The sequence below is a fragment of the Aulostomus chinensis genome, chromosome 23 (genome assembly GCF_037954235.1).
Source record: "Aulostomus chinensis isolate RoL2024-O1b breed Wild chromosome 23, RoL_Achi_v1.0, whole genome shotgun sequence".
NCBI lineage: Eukaryota > Metazoa > Chordata > Actinopteri > Syngnathiformes > Aulostomidae > Aulostomus > Aulostomus chinensis.
In genome coordinates, this window is record NC_141342.1 from 3,222,842 (window position 1) to 3,243,234 (window position 20,393).

Sequence of the window (20,393 nt, forward strand, 5' to 3'; positions counted from 1 at the left end):
TTAAATTCTGAACAGCATTGGGTGAGGGGCTTTATGAATTTAACATGGGGCTGGTAAAAGAGCGTAACAAGTCGACAGCTGGAAAGAGGAGGAACATCTCTTCAAGGATGAGTAGTCGGCTGCAGATCACTCAGTCACAGTAGTGCGACAGAGAGAGGAAGGGACAAAATGGAAAAAGAACCAGAGCAGAAGCTGCATCACAGAGAGAAAAGTTTTCATGACAGTCAGTGTGGCTTGTTTTTGTCCGTGAAATGACAGTGGCCCACTGCTGCTATCCTACAGAGATATAGAGGGAAATGAAACACCAAAAGCACAATTTGAAAGAGGAATCAAATACTGTTCTGAAAGGTGTGATCCAGTAGGGGCCACTCATCGCTGCTGCTTTGCTAGCAGGGTGTAGCTCATATATTCACAGTCAGGCAGGCCTGTGTTAGCTTCAAACAAGTCTTAACCAACTAATCTCCATATTGTTACATCTGCTGGCCTTCTGTTTGCCTCTGCTTTTTTTTAACATCGAGCTCGTCCACCTGTGTTAGCAGAGCCAGCTGCGATGGTAGCTGCTCCAACTGTAAGAGGGTGGATCTGGTGTGTGTACCAATGCCTGCTATGGTGAGCGATGGCTGGGTGTTGGCTCCACTGAGGCAAGCTGAGCTGTGGAACAGGCTGCCAGCTGTCACAGCAGGAGTTTGACGTTCCTCTGTTCCCAAGGTCTACTTCTGCATGTATAAGCTACCATGATTTATTATTCATTACACCATGCAATACCTATTTATTCCTATGGCACTTTAAAATTCTCTAAGTACTGTAGACTTCCAGAGCTTGTCGAGAAGGTTGGAGGACTTTTATTGCTGCTAAAGAGCAAAGGAAGGGCAGAGGACTGTCTGTTAAATATAGCAATGAATAATGATCACCATCGCCTCCACTAGGAGCCTTTGAGGAGCTCTATCACCATTATCATTGTGATCATAATAAGCATCCTTATCAATTGTACACATTTTTCTGAGACAGAGTTGCTTGTGCATGAAAATAATGTCAAAAGGGGCAAAAGCATGCAGGATATGAATACACAAGAGAGATAAGAACCACACAGAGGGGGTTTGTCTGATCTGGGATAACAGAATGTAAGATGGCAGAAGAGTGCGCATCAGCTGAAGCAGAGAATATGACTGAATTCGAAAGGGCAAGCAAGGTCACAAAAAGTATGCACCATTTAGTGTGTTGGGAATACAAAACTATTTGCTATCTTCATGTGTTGCTACACATGGGATGATGATGCAGGAGAAGACTCGGTATCAATGTCACTGTTTGAAGGCAGCACAAGATGTAAACATATCGGACAAAGGATCACCTCAAAAACCCTGCAAGGTAACACTGCTGCTTAAACCTTAGCAACTAGAAATGTTTCTTAAACCTGCACAATTAGTAACTTTTTTTGCCTGAACACGAGCCATGTAAATTGCTGCCTTAACAGAATAGCATCAGAAAACTGATGATTATATAGAAACTAAGAAATTAGTTCAACATTATGGCTTAATGCCTCATGTAAGGACTTTTCAATTTATACCAGTGGCCTACTTTTAAAAAGCTTTCTGCCCGAAAGACCTCCTGGAGGAAACATCTCCCATCATCATCATCACAGTAATAGTTGTAGGGTTAGGTAGTTTGGTGTTGGCTCAAGGGATGGTAGAGTATATACTGAGGGGTGAAGACTGTGGAGGACGTTCAGACTTTTACTCATCCCAGAAATATTTTTGTTCGCCCTTTCATTCATTCAAGCTGGGCGAACTCATTAATATGGTTACTGTAGACCATTTTGCATCAGTTTATTCAAAGTGGTGCAGGAGATGCTGCAGAGACACTTTTTTGTTGTGAAATAAAAGAGCCTCCATCCCCACTCAGGTCCCTGATGTGAAACAACTCCAAATAACAAATAGCTGTTGTATTTTGGCCAAATTAAAGACGCTCATTTGCACTGTTTTTGTGAATCAAGTACTCAGAGCAATAACGAGAGCAAAAACTAATTCACCCTAATGACTGTATCACATCCTTTGAGAGCTTAGAGCTCGTCCACTCACAGAGGCTCTTACTAGTGCTGAGAGATGTGAGCATTATGATCACCACCACAGAGGTGGGCAAAAGAGCTTTTGAATCCTTGACTCTCAAATCAGATCAGAGAGCGCTCCAATTATGAAGAAGCTCTGAGGTGCAAAGGTGGCAGCCTTGGTGGATTAGTCTTCTAGCTGAGCCAATTTGCACTTGAAATCAGTGATGAAGAGGCTATTTACCTCTGCAGCGATGTTTTCAAGGGCTTATTTTCACCACAACTTGATTTTCTCGGAACACTTTGTAAATAAGATTAAACATTAAAAAAAAAAAATGAACCTGCCTAAAGTGCTCAAACACACATGAACTGAACTCACAATACACTCTTGACTTGAAAGGGATTTTGGGAGCAGCAGAAAGGGAGGACCTGGACATGTTCTTACCTGTACAGCCACCACAGACAGCACCTCCACTGAGATCCTGTTAAATTCATCAAAACAGCCCCACGCCCCCGTCTGAGCCAGGCCTTTGTAGATGTTCCCGCAGGACTGTTGGACAGAAAGAGAAAGATATTCAAATGGACACAGTCAGTCATGCTCACCAGTGGAGATTCAGTCAGACTGACTGGTAGGACATGTGCTGTGTTCAAAACGGGTAAAATGCTGTCTCAGGAGGGTGTCTAACACAGCCGAGAAGCATCACAGCCGCTCAAAAGTACTTCCTGTCTACTGAGATGCCTTCAAACATCCCCCAGAATAGTGATGCACAGGTTGACCAACGACCCGTTGGTGGTTTCAGGTTGACTTGCTGGGAAATATGACGGGTCCAGGTGGGTGGGTCAAAAACATGTCAGAAGCAGCATTCTGAGTAATCTAATAATAACCTTCATGCATGTTAAAAAGTAGTTTTTGTATGTGTGTGAAAGGGAAAGTCACAGTTGGTGTTCAAGCAGAAGTCTAAACTTACGCATCAGCTGCCATCTTGTTAAAATTCACTTTTTGGATGTAAAACCTGCATCAGTTGTTTGTTTATGTGAGAGAGACAGACACCAGAGATCACATGCTTAATAAAGAATTGATTTTTGATACAGCAATTATTATTTAATTAAAATATTGTTTTGAATAATCTATGTTGTCTTAGGCTGACCTCGCCACTGCGGGCGGGGACAGCTCGCTGACAGCTGTTCACAACAGCAGGATCAGCACCACGGAGAGCGCTCAGGTGGAGTCAGTCATCAGAAGTGGAGCGTAGCATCATCTAAGCGTCACGGAAGTCAAAAGCAGCTTCCATCTCTGACAATTTCCCCCTCAGCTGATCCTCTCGCATGATCTCTATAAAATGACATTCAAGGCGCCTTCATTTTAGACTCTGTTCTGGACCCTAGGGGGGTCTGTGCCACTGATGAGACGAAGATGAATGAAGCATTACTCAGCTTAACATGCTGAAACTTTCAGGCAACCTCAGTTGCGAAAAAAACCTACGTGACCCTAAAGTCGCTTTCACCCCTGAGATCTTTGGCCTATTCTGAACCCTGGTGTCTCTCCAGGTGTGACCAAACCGCCGGACCCTGGTGCGGTTCATGTAGTGCATGAAAGGAAACTGACAAAATTTAACAAGAGGATGATGTCATGCAACTGAGAGGCGTTCAAATGTATTCATTGTATCAGGTGTATTGGGTGAGTTTTTTTAACCAACGTTCCAGTGGCCTCTGACCACATGACTTTTTTTTTTTTTTTACAATGTTTGCTGAGCTTGACAAACTGAAAGTGTGACTGGAAACCGTACCAGGTGAACCACATCGAACCCACCAAGCTAGAGGTGTGAAAGCTACATAGAGCTGTAATTGAGGTGCAGGATATAAAACCCTGTGATACACATTTTCAAGAAACTCAGCAGCAACTTTGTGAAAGTCATTTCATAAAACATCAGTTTAAATAGCGTGATAGTAATGAGTCAGGTGACACCGGCAAAAACCACTTTTGATGGTGTCACATCAACCCATTTCAACCTGACAGTGTGACTCATCAGCTAAATGGAAAAATAAAGGATGAGAAGGTTTCTTTGAGGCTTTAGAAGATTATCCTCCACGCGAGGGTGGTCACACTAATGAGGGTTGTCAACAATAGTGGTTTTCCCATACATATTGATACAGAAGTACTTCCTTGCTCTGTCTTTCCTCTGACAGCAAGCTTACATTGCTGCAGTGTTGTGCCCACCGAGCCCCGCCTCCTCTGGCTCACACTGCTGTGTCATTTCATTCACTTCATCTTGTTCTGGTGAACTGACGTTTCATGGAACCTGACACCAGTTGGATGAAAGCGTCAGTGCGAAGGCAGCAGAGCATCCCAGGCGTCATGGCACAGCATGGTGACATCACACATGAATGTAAATGTGGAACTCAACATACTCAGCAAACGCCTTCACTCCAAAGTGATATTTTGGATTAAGATTCTAACAAGCGGCAGTTGCTCCAGCACAGCAAGAGTTGGCAAATAATAACAGGAGGATATAAATAATGACTAGCACCAATAAAACTAGGTGTTAATAGAGAGGCCAAAATGCCTCCCACTGACGTTTTAGTTTTCCCAACATCAACTTGTGAGAAGCAAAAGGCTCTCTGGGGAGCAGCTGGACCACGGTGATGGAGGCAGCTGACTTCTCTCTCCAATTACAGGCCCAAGGAATCCTTCTCTGACGCAAATCTGAGCTGACTGGAGGATTGATTCAGCATGTGTGTGTGTGTGTGTATGTGTGTGTAACTGAATATGAGTAACAGTGCAGAGCTCTGAAGCCTGTTTGTAGTGCCTGTGTTCCTCCTGGAGTATATTAGCACTTCTCTCTGACACCTTGCTGTGCTGTGTATAGCTGTGGGGGGCTGTATGCCTGTATACTGTAATGATGCCCCTGTCTGGGGAAGCAGGAGGTAGCAGCTTCACAAGATTATGTTTATATCTCCCTTGACCACTCTATATGCAGAAAGTGTGAGAGTATAAAAGAGTGAATAATAAATCAGGGTGGAGGCAGGATGCAGAGAGGGCATTCTGACAAGGTTCAGTAAAGTAATAATCATGGTGGAACAAATCAACTTTTCATTCATTCATTGGCAAGCAAAGAGGATGAAGGGCTTCAGGACGGGCTGACACCTTTAGTGACAGAAGTGTTGTATATAGAGTGGCTCAAGAATTAGCATTGCTGAGCCTCCAGTTCCTTTGTCTCAAGGTCACAGTGGGTAGTTAGAAGGCTTTTTTTGGGGGGTTAAATTTGTGTTGAATTAAGGCTGAAATTCACAATAGCTTAAGATATTTTAAAACTTTGTTCTGCAGCAAAACACAGGTCATATCCTCTGTGGCTCTTCTCCAATCCCAGGATGAACCACAAACTAGTGCATCACCAATCTGTTAGGTCCCTCGCACAGGGATCAACCTAACCTGAGGTCCTTCAGATGAATGGCAGGCTAGACATGCCTCTGATGACCTCAAAGCGGACCATTCCTCCTCTGTCACCATGTGTAGCAAATACAGAGGGCAGCCAACACACCCTGGTCTCGGACCTGACTCCACAAGGTACCAAACATGTTTGCTGACCGCAGCACCAAAGAGCCAGACTTGTTGGCATGGCAACCAGAGTGCATATTCAACTGTAGTAACTGTGTTCCTTCACAGGCTGTTGCTTCAAGTGGCTAAATGAGACTATGGAGGTTGTTGTGGTCATTAAACAGGGCAACTTGCGGTGACGGTCAAGTCATTCGTCCAAAATCCAATGTAAAAATCCTGTTTGGTTTTTGGACTTGATAACGTCTGAGTTGGTCTACAAAAAATATGTCATCCTGCAGCTGAGAAAGGTGAAGATTGAAAAGACATAATACGCACTGCAGTGACTCACCTGCAGATGCTTACACGCACTCACCTTGTAGTCCATTTGCTCCGAGCAGTTAAACACATAGACCATGATGCCGAGTGCTCGTCCCAGGTCTTTGGTTGTTTCAGTCTTCCCTGTACCTGCAGGTCCGGCTGGAGCTCCACTCATGGTCAGGTGGAGGGACTGAGTTAGAGTGATGTAGCATCTAAAGGGAGTGAGGATGCACATTTAACAGAAGTGTGATAGAAAGACTTCTGGTGGCAAACATCAAGACATCATTTAAGAACAGCATGGTTCTGCAGCGGGTGATTGAAACGGGCCTGAACATCACTGGTAGCCATCTATGCAGCATCAGTGGTATCAGCACAGGAGGTACATGAGCCACCCCAGCTCCAGCCTCCCCCCCTGCTGCTGTCTAGCATGACATATCCACTGACAAACCAGCTTTTTTTTTCCCCCATGAAAAAAAAAAATAAACGATAAAAATTTCAAGGCTTTTTTGGAACGTTTTAAAAATCCATCTTTACATTTTTTTTGTTTTTATGAGAAGCATACAGGGAGTATGTCTAACTCTGTTGTAAAATGATGAAATAAGTTAAACTTGAATGACCTCAGAGGACTGGAGTCTGACAGTTAGCCATAAAAAAAAAAAACGCTTTGGACTGACGCAACAGAGTGCTCCTCATTTACTGTATGAAGATCAAGATGAAGCTGCTTCCCTCTCTCCTCTCACAGCGAGGAGCCTGACATGCACACAGGCACATTCATCTAAGTTAGCATTGCCTCCTCAGAGGGTTGCAGTTTCGCTATCAAATCTATATTATGTCACTGAAATAATTAGACATATTTTCAAGCTTTAAGTCATGTTCTCTTTCGATGACCTAACAAAAGTACAAAACTTGCATGAAGAACACAAAGTAAATGTATCTGAGGAGAGAGGACAAACTCCAACAGTTGGACGTCACGCACCACTTGACTAGAACAGTGTGTTATTTTGATCAGCAGAGGCATCGCATGATTTGACTCGGATGGTTATGAAGGCAGAGAGGCATGCTGCTGAAGCATGCACCCAGCACTTGACACAAGTGGAACATGAAAATAGTCAGCAGACTCAGGCTGATGCGGAGTGATTCCTTTCTTTGAACAAATGCTCGCTGACAATAGCAGAATTCATTTCCATTAAATTCTTGCTTAAATGTTCTCCTTTTCTTCGATCTTTATGTCATTATCTTAACTTAGTCTTCCCAAGACCAGACAAGCTTTTCTGGGCCAAGAGCTTTAAAGGTAGGTCTGATTCAAACATGAAGTAGTTCCTTTAATGACCTGATTAACTTAAAGTATATGTGAAATGTTTCATTTACTCTGCACTTACTAACAGTAGAACTGACACTCCTAAGTTGACACAGTCTCATAACCAGTATCGACGTCTCGTCATACACAACCTCATTGGGTAATATGATCGACTGGCGTGTTGATTATCGCGCAGGCTAATTACCGATGCCAGTGATTGCTCCTCCAGCAGGACCTGTCAGCACCAACACACAGTCTGCCAATCTAGTATCAATAAAACCCAGCAGCGGCATGGACGCAACCTGATGGAGGCAATCAAGACTTCATCGATCAGGCTACTAAACACAATGGTTTTGTCTTTGATAGCAACACAGTTATGATTTGAATGAGCTGCTGCTGGTTAATAGATGATGTATGGAAGGGGGAAATATTGGAAAGCATAAGTAGAGACAGAAGCTGAGAGAAGACAAATGATCCCATCTGTATACAGTGTATCATCCCAATATCAGTGCCAGCAGGCTTTATGGTGCTCCCTTGAAATATGGCCAAAAATCTCACATTCTGTCATCTCAGAGGCTGGATGAGAGGGTCCTGCACAGAATGGCGAATTCAAAGCCAGAGAAAAGATTCAGGAGTGAATTAGATGTGGACATCTGTGACTGCTTGAGTTGTTTTATCACAGTGTTTTTAAATATCTGTATCAGCCCGTCTGTTTGACTCCTTCCTCCATATCTCGCTCGCTCCGTCAGGTTCGCGTGCGAGCTGGCTAAAACAGTCCTAACATTTTAGATAAGCTTTGAGGATCGTCCAGTAAATATTGATGATTTCATAGTGTTGATAAATTTCCTGCTGTTACTGATTAAAGGCAGGGACTCCAGTAGCTTCATGATGGTGCAGCTGGGGGTGAACGCACCACAAACACGCCAGTCCACTTGGTAAACGAGCACATACATTGGAGGCCCTCCCTCATTAATTACAAGTATTTTATCGCTGACAAAAAAAGGAGTCGTTGGGGTGATGTTTTAAGAAAGCTTTAAATATTTCAAAGAAGCTGAAGACATTTTCACATCTAACTATTGTAGATGTGGTTGATGGATCAACTCCATCAGGCTCCTTCACTTCAGAATGCTGGTATTGAAAATGCAAGTGGTTCATAAATGTAGTTTTACTACAACATTTCTCAGACTTTTCCATGATTTTCATGCATTTGCATGACCGCACGTCCTGTTTACTCGTGAAAATAAACTCATACATGTCAAAGTTGACCCAAAGATATTTATCTATAATTAATGACAGGTAAAGCAAACAAATATTGACCAAAAGTGTGTTCTTACATGCAGAGGAGCAGGAGAACCGTGCAGCATGCTAGCTTACCTGGAACAGTATCTTAGCTCCTTCCACTGGCTACCTGTCTCCATAAACTGCATCAGTACACAAATATAAGCCATTCAAGTATGTGTAACGCTGTACTCTTCCAGTATGAACTGTTGTGACCACTAATCTAAAATAATCTCCTACAATGACATCACACTCCTATGCGATTAAGACAGGACTTTTTCCTTTGGTCTGATATCCTATTCATGTTGTGGACGAAATCCCCTCTTGGCCCAAAATTGACCCACCATGAGTTTGAGTTTGGCCAGCAGGATGTAGGGTTACAGTACCAGGCTTAAAAATGTCACAATTTTAACACAAAGCCCACAAAGGTCCTGCCAGGAAAAAAGTCTGGGCACCTGTTCTTTAATCTATGAGTTGATTCTCCTTTCTTTCCTGTCTTCATTTTACCTTTCTCATCTTGTTGTGATGACTCTTTACGTAACATCCTCATGTTTGAAACCTGTCATAGATTTTCACTTTATCTGAAATTTTGAATTGAAGCATTTGACAGAAAAGCCCACTCGTCCATGTTCCATTGTTGAAATGAAAGCCGGTGGCAAACAGTGTGACTGTCAGCGAGGGCATGCACCATATGGTGAAGTCTTGCTACATGGCCGCTGATCTGGCCATCAAAGCCCATTGTCTCTGCTTTGTTCTGGCTTCAAATGGAATAGTGGTCAATCTGGAAGACCACACAATAAAAGCCTGCAGTTTGGAGGCAGGTATTCATCTCTGTGGAGCTGAAACTTTATCAGGAATCCTGTAGAAACACGTGTCTGAGGACAAACAAGCTACTGGCAAAGTGCCCTCGGTGAGTTGTTCTAAAAGCTTTTGCCTGCAGTGGGTGTCCATATTGAGGCAAATGAATTCTCAGTGTGTCAGATGGTTGTAATTAGATGGGAAACATGTATCTCCGAGACACATTTTCAATTACAAGTTATGAGCTGAATTGTCAACAACAACATGTTCTTATAATAGACATCGAAAGTGCTTCATACAAGTTAGCACACCTGATGCGTTTACCCGTGAGTGATTAAATGCCAAATATATTTGATAAATACTATTTTTGTTTAATATTTGTCAGAGGTAAGCAGGGTTACCACACTCTGAGCAGCTGCCCTTTGATTCCAATACTCCCTGAAACAGCAACTGTGACATCATCGGCTAGCCCTAGCTTAGCTCCGATGAAACTCCTGGCCACCAACCCCATAATGATAACTTCCCATTTAACCCTCTGTGAATTTGAATGGGGATTAAATGATTTAATCTTAAGCCTCTACTAGACTTTCCAAATGATCAAATTATGATAGCGGGTATGTGAGTTAAAAAAAAAAAAAAATCCATCCATTTTTAGAGTCACGTCTTTCACAATGCAAGTCTTTGTATGCCATAGTTGAAATAACATGGTTTGGCCTCTATGTAAAATTGGCAGCAGCGCCCGGTCTTATTACACATTCAAGTCCTGGGGAGTCACTTTCAGTTTAACTTGTGACTGTTCTTTAAGACCAGCCATGTTGCTGCTGTCCAGAGATGAAGACAAGGTTTTGAAATGTCTGGGAAGATTCTGGCAGTGGAGAATATTATGTCTGAGATTATAAAAGAAAGAGGTTTCCATCTTGTCTTCCAAAATAGAAAAAATAAACACCTCAAGGGAGCGGAAAAAGCCTTGATTTTTAAATTTGCAGTTTCTATTAAACTTTTCTGAAGCAATACTTCAAAATGTGCATCAAAACAGAAACAGGGGTATTGTGATCGTTTGCTTCATACCCGGAGCAAAGACATCCAGACTGACACCTCTGTACCTGTCTGTTAGAGGAGTGATGACTAATCGTGGCGTGTTGCCCAGGTATTCGTAGGAGTAGAGGAACTGGGCATCGCAGATGTTTGCATAACAATGCTTGTCCTTCTCATCCCAACGGTGTCTCAGCTGGGAAAGCCACATGAATGCCTGAGAATTCACCACCTTTAAAAGAGTCAAAAGAGAGGTTTGAGATAAAGCCTGAAATAATCTTTGCTTCTCCACCTTCTAATTATGCTAATGACAAATTGCTAATGACTTGAGTGCATTATTCACTGGTAATAGCCTCTCAAAAGATACTGCAGCAATCATCGCCAGCAGAAGAATTTATACACAGTTCAGGTGCTCATATAGATTTATCCACCGTGCCGTCCTCACCTTCTGAGCAATCATCTTGGCTACCACGTCTCTGGCGTGGACATCGATGGTGCAGATTGTCATGACCTTCTGCCGATCGCCAGGTGAAAGCTCGCCGATCAGCATAGAAATTAGGGTGTTGAGTTGAGACACCTGTTTTTTATTATATTCCTTCAGAGCTTTGTCAGAGCCTTCCTCCAAAGAGGCGAAAGCCATGCCCACATCAGACGTCCACCAGATCTGAGTGCAGGTCAGAGCCACCTGAGGGGAGCGTCAGAGACGAGGACAGAAATCACAGGCACATTCACAAAAATGGTTGAACCAAGTGAAAGAGCTGCGCCACAAGACAGAAATGATGTACACGAACATGAACATAGGCAAATATGCTTCTAGAGTAAAGCTGCTCAGACTGAAAAGCAAAGGTAATGCATGTCAGCCTCCAGTGTTCTTGCTGATCCTTGTGGGAAGTCTGCTTCAAAGAACACTAGATAGGCTGAGCACTTTTCCTGTGGTTGAAACAAGAATTCCGTTAAAAACCAATTCTCAGGAATAAAAAACAACCTGAAAGAGACCTTCAGTCTTCCTTTTCATCAGTGATAATGTGAACATGAGAAACTGAATTCCTGATTCTTACTCGTGCTCTGAATGTCTCATGATCCACACAAGAAGGCGTGATTAAAATACAGATTTATGCTCATTTATGCTACATTCAGTTATCACTATACATACGGTTTTGCCTTGAGTTTTGTCTTTCAGGCTACAGGCTGCCCTCTAATCTTCTAATAAGTTTGCTGAGGCTGTATGCAGCCTGAGAATGTGTTCTGTGCTGGAGAATGCCTCCTATATTTTGATCCATAGATCCTATCCTCCTTAACCCGAACAACCTCCCAAGCCATAATATGTCCTCAGATCCTCCATTAATAAACAAGTACCAACACCACAATGCAAAAAAGTTCAAAATAAGTTGATCTAAAATCTTAGTAACAGTAACAACTCACCCAAAAAGTGTACATTGCCTTTCACGTACCCAAAATAGGAGTCTCCGGCTTCAAAAATGTACATTTTTTTCCTACCAGCATCATTTCTCGGTGACTCCAGAATACAGAAAGAACCAGCCACATATATTTAGCTCAAAGCTAATGGTGAGAGATGGTTAACATCAGCATAACTGTCCAAAAACTGTCAGTTCCCAAACACTCATGCCCATCATGCTGTGGCCCCTCTCTCACAAACACACACACACACACACACACACACACACACACACACACACACGCAATGAAAGTGTGTCCCAGATCTAGTGAAGGGTTTCTCCATCATCGGAACAAGCTCCCGACTGTTCCCTCCCAAACAGCAGGAGGGTCTCCATGTTTGACAGCACGCACTTTACAGAATTTCCCCCCAGGATTAATAAAGTATTCTGATTCTGATTGTGCTAGCTTGGGCAGTTGCTAATGATGTTTAACACACCCCAGAGGACATGAGTCACTGCACAACACCTTCACACGAGCGTCAGAGCTCAGCATCTCAGAGTTTGATCCCAAACACAAGTGAACGCACAGCAACACACACACTGGCCAATCTATGACAGGTCCTACTGAAACGTTGCCTTCATCTTTGTTACGTTGCAGTGACAGAGGGATTTCTCCCTTTAGTCTGGTGCTGTGTATTACCACTTAAAGGTCAGTGTTTAGACACAAATTCTAAAATTTGACTTTTTGAACTGAGTTTTTTTACTTGGGCCCCTCAGAAGATGAACGTTACATCCTTGGTCCAGTTTTTCACGATTTATGGGACAGATGTGAGAGGAAAGATGAAAATAGATCTGGCAGCAGATACAAAATCTGTTTGTCAGTTTTGTTTTGCTCATCTTTGACTTCTGATAAAATAGATCATTTGAACCGTTACTGACATGAAACCACATGAAAGGTTTTGAAGAAAAACTCAGAAGAGGAAACAGTGGCTCATTTAATATTCCATTCAAGGAGCTTGACCCAATGAGCCTCCGGTGAGGGCATTCTCCCTTTGACTCAAATCAGTCATCAAACATCATCAGACACGTTATCGGCATTTTGATTAGCTGTAGTGTGAAAATAGTTTCCAGCGGAGAGCTGTTGCGCTGGAGTTTCAGATAAGTTTCAAATGTATTGCAGATGTTTTTAAAACAGGCAAATGTAATGTGGTTTAATCTCTCTTTCAACTCAATGAAAGCTTTGACTGAGTAAAATCCGCCTTAGTTTTTAACCATTCAAATCATTTTCAGAGTATGGAACTTGTAAATGATGGGCCTATTTTGCTACTGGAAGCATCACATCAAAAACTACAGAAACCTTATTTTCAGGTAGAGATTAGTGGTCCAGTACTGCACCAACACAGAGAGATGCATTTGTTCTTAGTCCTTACCGCACTTGCTCTTGCTGCTAGAACAGTCGAATGATAATGCAGAACGTTGCATGCTAAACTTGGGAGAACATGTGCATCGGGTGGAGACCTCTACCCACCCGATGGAAAGCTAATGCTCCACTCACTGGAGTCAGGCAGACGGAAGACAGCAGAACGGTATGAGGAGAAAAAAAGGCTGATGGTGTGGCAGGACCGCACAATACAATTCTCATGACAATATGTTGCCATGGTGATGTATAAACAAATGAGAAAAATGTGTTAAATAACCTGATTTTGTGTTCATTTTCATGTTATCATTGTAGCACTGTACAGGTAATAAAGGACAATTTCTCTTCACATTCTATCACAGACTCAAAATACCTTTTAATTTCCCCCCCGAAACATGAGGAAAATTCCTCCTAATCATAGCCTGCTTTATCTCAGCTCCCATATCTCATATCTCACCAGGATTTTAATGTGTGGTTCTATAGCTTCAGGTGTTGTGGCACCACAAGAATGAGCTTGCAATTGTCCAGGTCAGCCATGTTTCCTCCTTGTGCAGGAGCGACAGTTACATCCGGTTAAGAATTCTGTTCCAGAGGGTAGCAAAAACTTAAAATAATTGCGAATGGCAACGGCTCCCATTCAGTTAAAGGAATTATGGTTTGCCATCTTCCCTCTGCCCACTCCATTTGAACACAGCCTACGTAATGGGGGGGGGGGGGTACGCAACACATGAATCAGTTCTGTGCTTTTATCCATCCAAAAGCCATTTTACCTGAGCTGGGTAGTCAAACAGCCATTGCTCTCTGGGTTTCTCCTCATAGGCACTCACTGCCTCTGTCATCTCATGCCGCACCGTGGCGCGCATGGCGTCCAGGACCCGGTTCAACCACACCTCCACCTTACACAAAAACACATAAGACAGACCCATTAAACAAATGCAGAAAAAAAACATTTGCATGTGTGTCGCATGAACACTGATAGGCTCTCTTATCAGAGAACCCTAATGAGGCCATTAATAAGCATTAGAGCGGAGTTGGAGTCAGGCAAATAGTATGGATGGAATGGAAAATTAATGGATTTATGGGGTTTGATATGTAAAACCCCATGGGGAACACTGAAATTAATTTGTCTCTTTTTGTAGCGTGTGAGATCTCCAGCTGATATTCCCATCTTCCCTGCTCACCTACCGACGTCCATGGTGCCTATGTTGTTGCGATGTCCTCAGACAGTCTTAGGTATTTAGCTCAACCTACAACTGTTGACGTTTCAGAGGCATGAATGAAGCAGAAGTGGTGTATTTTACCTGTCCAGAGCAGTCACAGGGCTGATCAAAAGGGACGTACTCCTCCTCTTTGCTGTACATGCCCAGAGCAGTCTTAGAAGGACTCCCCTCTCCATCTGCCTCAAATCGCATCTTAGCCATGTTGTCAAACAGCTTAGACAGATGTTTCTGGACCTGAAGGAACGCGTACGCACGCACGCGCACACACACACACACACACACACACACACATAGGCTCACTGCTATTTTCTTTTCTCAACACATAACATTGCATTACTTTTGCATTACTGTTTTTCAGACTTAATAGAAAGCCAGCGATACAAGGCTGCTGACTTCCTCTTTAAGAGATTTACTGGCAAGTTGTGCTTAACAATGATTTATTTCTCCAAGGTGGAAACGCATATGACAATGTGCTGATGAGGGAGGCAGGAAAGAAGCAAGCTGTAAATCTATGAGCGACATTGCCTCAGTGTGGACACTCAGGGTACTGCAAGAGACAACAGGGTGAGACAGAGACATGCAGTGAATTCACACTGTGGCGTGTAACAGAAGGAAGATGGCATGTGTGTGGGTAGGGGATTGAAGTATTGAAGCAGCCTATTTGAAAAAGAATCATCTCCATATCTACAAAAACACTGAGGTTTCTCTTCCAAGAGGTTTCTTGCTAGTGAAACATCGTAGCACCGAACAGGTTTAACTCTTCTGATATCAAATGATACCTTGTGCATGCATAGTGATTCATCCATTTCTGAAACAGGAATGTTTAATCATTATGAGTTAATATAGTTCATTTGCTGTATGCTTTATCTAAATGATGATTGTGATTAATGAGGATTTTGTCACAATGACATCGACTGAATGAGTGAGAAATGATTGAATCTGACTTTGACCAAGACTGAGGCTGGATACACTGGAGGGGCGAGTCATTGAGCCGGACTTTGAACAGAATGGGGCTGCATGGAACAAGATCACATGATAAATGCTGCCTTCCTTTGAACCAGGTCATCCAAAAGAATGACACGTTTTTGTAGCCCAAATATCATTTTTAGCCAAATAGTGGAAGTACAATCATTTTATTAGAAATTCATTATCATTCCTTTGTCTGTTTTAGAAAACCTCTCAAAACTTGTAAGGTCTTAAAGGTTCACTAAATCAACAAGCATCAACTCATCCACTATAGGTGCAGTTTTTCTGGGAGGAAAGCAGTACTGTACTGCCCACCCTGACCTTTTCAGTCTGAAAGCTTATGTTATATTGAAAACAGGGACCACACGGAAACAACAACCACTCAAGCGTCGACGCACATACAATCTCGCCACCCCCCATGTGGATCATACCATCTCCAAGCCGCTTGTCCCTGACTACCCTCTTCACAACATGAGGGTGAACTAGCGAAAACGATTGACGCAACTGTGATTGACAAGTGCTGTTGTTTCATGTAAATGACTAAATAAACATTTATGTCTTACTTTTAGTTTCTGAATGAGTTGACAAGCGTATAGTGATGAGATGCTCAGTACAGTAAAGCAGTTGACACCCCCCCCCACCCCCCAACATGGCGAGCACTTTAATTTCCAATATATATTGATCTCAGATTACGGATTCAACATGAGGGAGAGGAGTGGAAGAGATATCCATCATTTATATCCCACTAAAAGAGGAAACTTGCAGAACTAAGAGATGATACTGTAGTCTATATTTTCTGTGGTTTTCATGCAGGCTTCATACTCAGCAGGACAGTGTGGTTGATAAATGGGTTTTACAATTGAGGGTGCGTTTTTTTTAGGAAGCAGAAAAAATGACATTGAGCAGGGAGCGGAGCTCCGAGCAAAGAGACGAGTTGGAGGAAATTGCACTTAAGGATTTTCCTTCCATCATACCTGATACCTACACAAATAGGTCTTTGAGAAACCAATGGGCCGCACAATAACTCTGTTATTAAGACCCATCCTGAGTGATCACATCAAAAGTGGACAGCCTCATCTCCAGGTACATGAACACATGCAATAGGTCCTGAATGCCTGCTGGACCTGAGCATTGTGACCACTTTCAGAGGTGGTCTGTGCTTCATGTGGCCACGGTGGCCAAATGCGTCTTAAGCCACACTGAAAGTCAATCTCATCAGCCTCTTTTTTAGGAAGTAATGCAATGAAAAGTGCATAAATGGTGGCATATCATCCCAACCCTCAGTGACATATGACAGATGCATCAGACATCTTGGGTGGTTTGTCAGGGACAAGCTAAGGAACAGACAGGCTCTGTATTGCTTTGATTGCTGTCTATAGATGCAAATACATGTAGATGTTTATTCCCATACAGAAGATCCCCTCACAGGAGGTCCACTTGTGATCAGACCACTCAATACAGATCTTAGTACCAGGTCTAAATAGGGCCTACTGTATGTGGAGGCCTACATGTAAGCCTTTCTTTATAGATTGTCCACTTTAAGGTTGGATGAGACCTGTGAACATTTAATAGGTAAAAAGGAAAAATGAAGGAAAATGTTTTGAGAACCTATGGAATGCAATGTTTTGTCCTCTTAGTTGTTTATTGTGTTCACTGATTGCAGTGAACCCTCAGGATTTTCAGCTGATGCCTTGGTGTGAAAGACTTCATCTGACTATTGGATTGAAGTTTGGTTAAAAATTGGGTCATGTAATAACATCGTTAATTTCTCATTTTCACAGTTTTCTACAAGCTCTCTCAAGCCACTTGAGGGACCTTCCATGCATGTCACTCTTATTTTCAGACTCCCATCTCAGGTCACAAAGGGGTGAAACATTTCCAGGTAGTTTATGGACCCTTTCCAGACCTTTTCCAAGTTTAGTTGTGGAATTTTGGGAGGGAATTTGTACCTTTTTTTTTGCAAAACTGTTGGAAACTTTCCATGGACATTAATGGGAATATATGGGTATTCGCTCAAATATATGGGAATTACAAGTTATATATTCTGTGGTATTTTAAAGTATCTGTATTTAACTGCCCTGTACATTTTTCTTTGTGTGGCCACATTACTGTATTTGACCCTGAAGACTACATCCAGTCAAGTTGGATGACATTACAGTTAATCAATAATGTCTAAGTGAACACAAATTTCCATCCATCTATCCGTCCATCCATTAAATTTCTTCTACTTATTCCTATTAAGGGTCGTGGGGGGGGGGGGGGGGGTGGTGGAGCCTATCCCAGCGTCTACAGGCAAGAGGCAGGGTTCACCCTGGACAGGTCACCAGTCCATGGCAGGGCCAACATACAGAGACAGACAACCATTCACACTCACAGCCACACCTACAGTCAATTTAGAGAATCAATCAGCCTCGTCCTCTCTTGATGTCTTTGGACTGTGGAGGAAGCTGGAGTACCAGAGAGAACCCAGCAGGAACAGGGAGAACATGGAGACTCCACACAGAAAGATCCTGTGCTGGAGCCGGGACTCAAACCCGGAACCTTCTTGCTGTGAGGCGACAGTGCTGACCACTGCTCCACTGTGCAGCCTTGAACGAAAAATTCTAAATCTACATGTGTTAATAGCTACTAATGCATCTTGCAGGCTAGTTTTCTGCATACAGAAAGACTTTTGTATCATAAATGTTACATGGACATCTGCTACTGAGAATACACAACAGTTATATTTATGGACGAATGCCTGTGAAAAGTTGAATACAGTCAGTATAAATGATCCCAAAATGTCTCGTTTATTCCCAATAACTCCCATGGTCAGATTCCAACTTTAAACATTCCTGGAATATTGGCTGAACTGGATAAAAATACCACTGCAGCCTCTCAGACTAAACCTTCTCACCTGGTGTGGGTTGGTCCCATTAGACAGGATGTCCAAGAGATCAGCTGAGGAGATGAAGTAAAACCTGGGGAAGGCCAGGCGCTTGGTGTCCAGGTACTCTGCCAGAGCTTTTTCACACAGAGAAAGCCTATAAAGAAATTTGTGGTCACTCAGTGTGTGTGGATCCATGTGTATGAAATCTAAACCTAGATTGAGCCTCAAACATCAAGGTGCGGAAAGAAAAGACATCTTTGCTGTACCCTCACCTGCTCTGGATGTCCTCCAGTTTGCTGAACAGGCCGGGTTTATTGGTGGCCTCCACTACATTGGGCGTTTGATGCATACTGTTTGCCAGCTCTTTGAAATCAGCATCAATCCCCTCGAAGCGCTTGGAGTCCTGCAGATGATTTCACAAGGGAGCCCGGCCAGGGGATTTAGGTTCTCACATGAGAAAAGGAGAAGGAGAGGTTTAATAGCAAACATCTGGGTGTCGGCAAAGCCCGACATCATGGGAGCAATTAAAAAGTCAAATAATCTCCATTGCTAAGCTAGCAGTAGGAGCCAATTAATGGATCCTTAATTAACAGCCATAACAGTCATGCTATCTGGGTTCAAATGGTAACAGCAAGTGCAGGTTAAGGCCCATATCCCTAAAACATAGAGGTGTAATTAACTGTGAGCATGCATGTATCTGATTAAATGTATCCAGGGTGTGCAGAAGTAACCTCAGGCAGCTGTGAGCGAATGTCCTCTGAGCCGATGAAGATGCTCTCCAGGTGAGTCCACGTCCGCTGTACCTCAAACCAGATGGATATGACCGAGTCGGCCACAGACAGCTTGCTTTGCCAAGACGAAACTTCATCCAGGAAGTGAGCAATATACTTAGATGACATGAGGTTCTGGAGCTGGACCTGGTTGTCCTCCAGAGTCTCAATGAGCTCCTCGTCTGAGCGCAGCAGGGGCACCTGGGTGCGATGGTGGGGCTCATACTGGAACTGCATAGCTATGTGGGATCACCAATAGGTCACATTCTCATACAGCAGAATGAAAAACTCTATGAAGTGTGTTCTTCTTGCTGTACCTGTCCATGTGGTGTTAAGCTCTGAGAGGACTTTCTCCATCCCCATCTCTTTAACCGCCTTGTCCACAATCCCTCTCACCTCCTCCTCAAAGCAGTGCAGGTTGAGCCGCAGCAGGTCGGCCAGCGTCGTCTCCTGCTCTCACAGAACCACATCAGTTGTTGAATGCTACATAACATAATGTGTTGAAAATTATGTTTAACACTCTAACATGCTGACGCGCAAAATTAATCTGTAAAACTGAAATGTTACTTTGACATCAGACTTTCTAAAATCAATTTATACACAATCTGAATATGCAAGAAATAAAATTTGAAAAGCTGTATGAAAAAGGCCAGTTCCAAATGTATCCCTATCAGAACACAAACCTCCAAATTAAATTATTACATTTAGTGGGTAAATAGTGTGCATTACTTAAAAATGTTCATGTCAGTGCTGTAATGGTTATTGAAATTTATATATTTATAAATTTATATATATATATATATATATATATATATATATATATATATATATATATATATATAAAAATCTGGTAATGTCGCTCCAATATATTTAGACTACATATGAAAACATTCACCCATGACTGAACAGCAGCACTTTTGTTGTTCTCAGTGCTTATCTCAAAGAAAAAGTTAGAAACCTGGCTCATGGTGAAGCGGACTCCTGTGGCGGCCATTAGCTGGTGCCAGTGTCTGGCTCGTATGGCTGGGTTTTGGAGCTCAGCCACAGCCCGCAGGGAGATGAGGAGGTTCTTTACCCTGCTGTCCAAGCCTGTGAAGGCCTCCCATGCTCTAACCTACAGGAGACAAAAGCCAGGAAATCAGTACAAGGGCTTTTGAGAGGGACAAGGCAACTCGATACTCTGTTTTGGTGTAGTTTATTACACCCAAAATGAAAAGCCTCCAGGAGTGCCCTGCTTCAAATTCATGTAGATACACACATCCTGCTTTAATGGCTGGGCTCAAGGACATTTAACTCAGCTACAGCTGAAAGAAAAGACAAAAAGGAAGTCATTTTGAGCGTGTTCGTAACCCTTCATTGACACATGGCAAAAAAAAATCCCACCTGAACTGATACGATTTCAGTTCTTTATGCTTGACTTTCAACATTGGACGACAAAAACGGTTCTTTACATTT

General features: G+C 42.8%; 1 protein-coding gene across 5 annotated transcripts in view; it reads right to left on the bottom strand.

Annotated features, from left to right (window-relative positions):
* The window catches only part of dnah9 (dynein, axonemal, heavy chain 9), a 175,913-nt gene that overhangs the window by 120,624 nt on the left and 34,896 nt on the right, over positions 1-20,393 (bottom strand). For all 5 annotated transcript variants that reach the window (XR_015111651.1, XR_015111652.1, XM_086196258.1 and 2 more), the window contains exons 24-34: positions 19,897-20,052; positions 19,256-19,388; positions 18,900-19,177; positions 18,441-18,571; positions 18,196-18,322; positions 14,415-14,567; positions 13,884-14,009; positions 10,745-10,984; positions 10,371-10,531; positions 5,950-6,106; positions 2,487-2,591 (exon numbers count right to left, since the gene is read on the bottom strand). Coding sequence is in view for 3 of the 5 variants with exons in the window: in XM_086196258.1 (XP_086052384.1) it covers positions 2,487-2,591; positions 5,950-6,106; positions 10,371-10,531; positions 10,745-10,984; positions 13,884-14,009; positions 14,415-14,567; positions 18,196-18,322; positions 18,441-18,571; positions 18,900-19,177; positions 19,256-19,388; positions 19,897-20,052 (1,767 nt within the window). In the remaining 2 variants the exon portion in view is untranslated. The remainder of the gene's footprint in view (positions 1-2,486; positions 2,592-5,949; positions 6,107-10,370; positions 10,532-10,744; positions 10,985-13,883; positions 14,010-14,414; positions 14,568-18,195; positions 18,323-18,440; positions 18,572-18,899; positions 19,178-19,255; positions 19,389-19,896; positions 20,053-20,393) is intronic.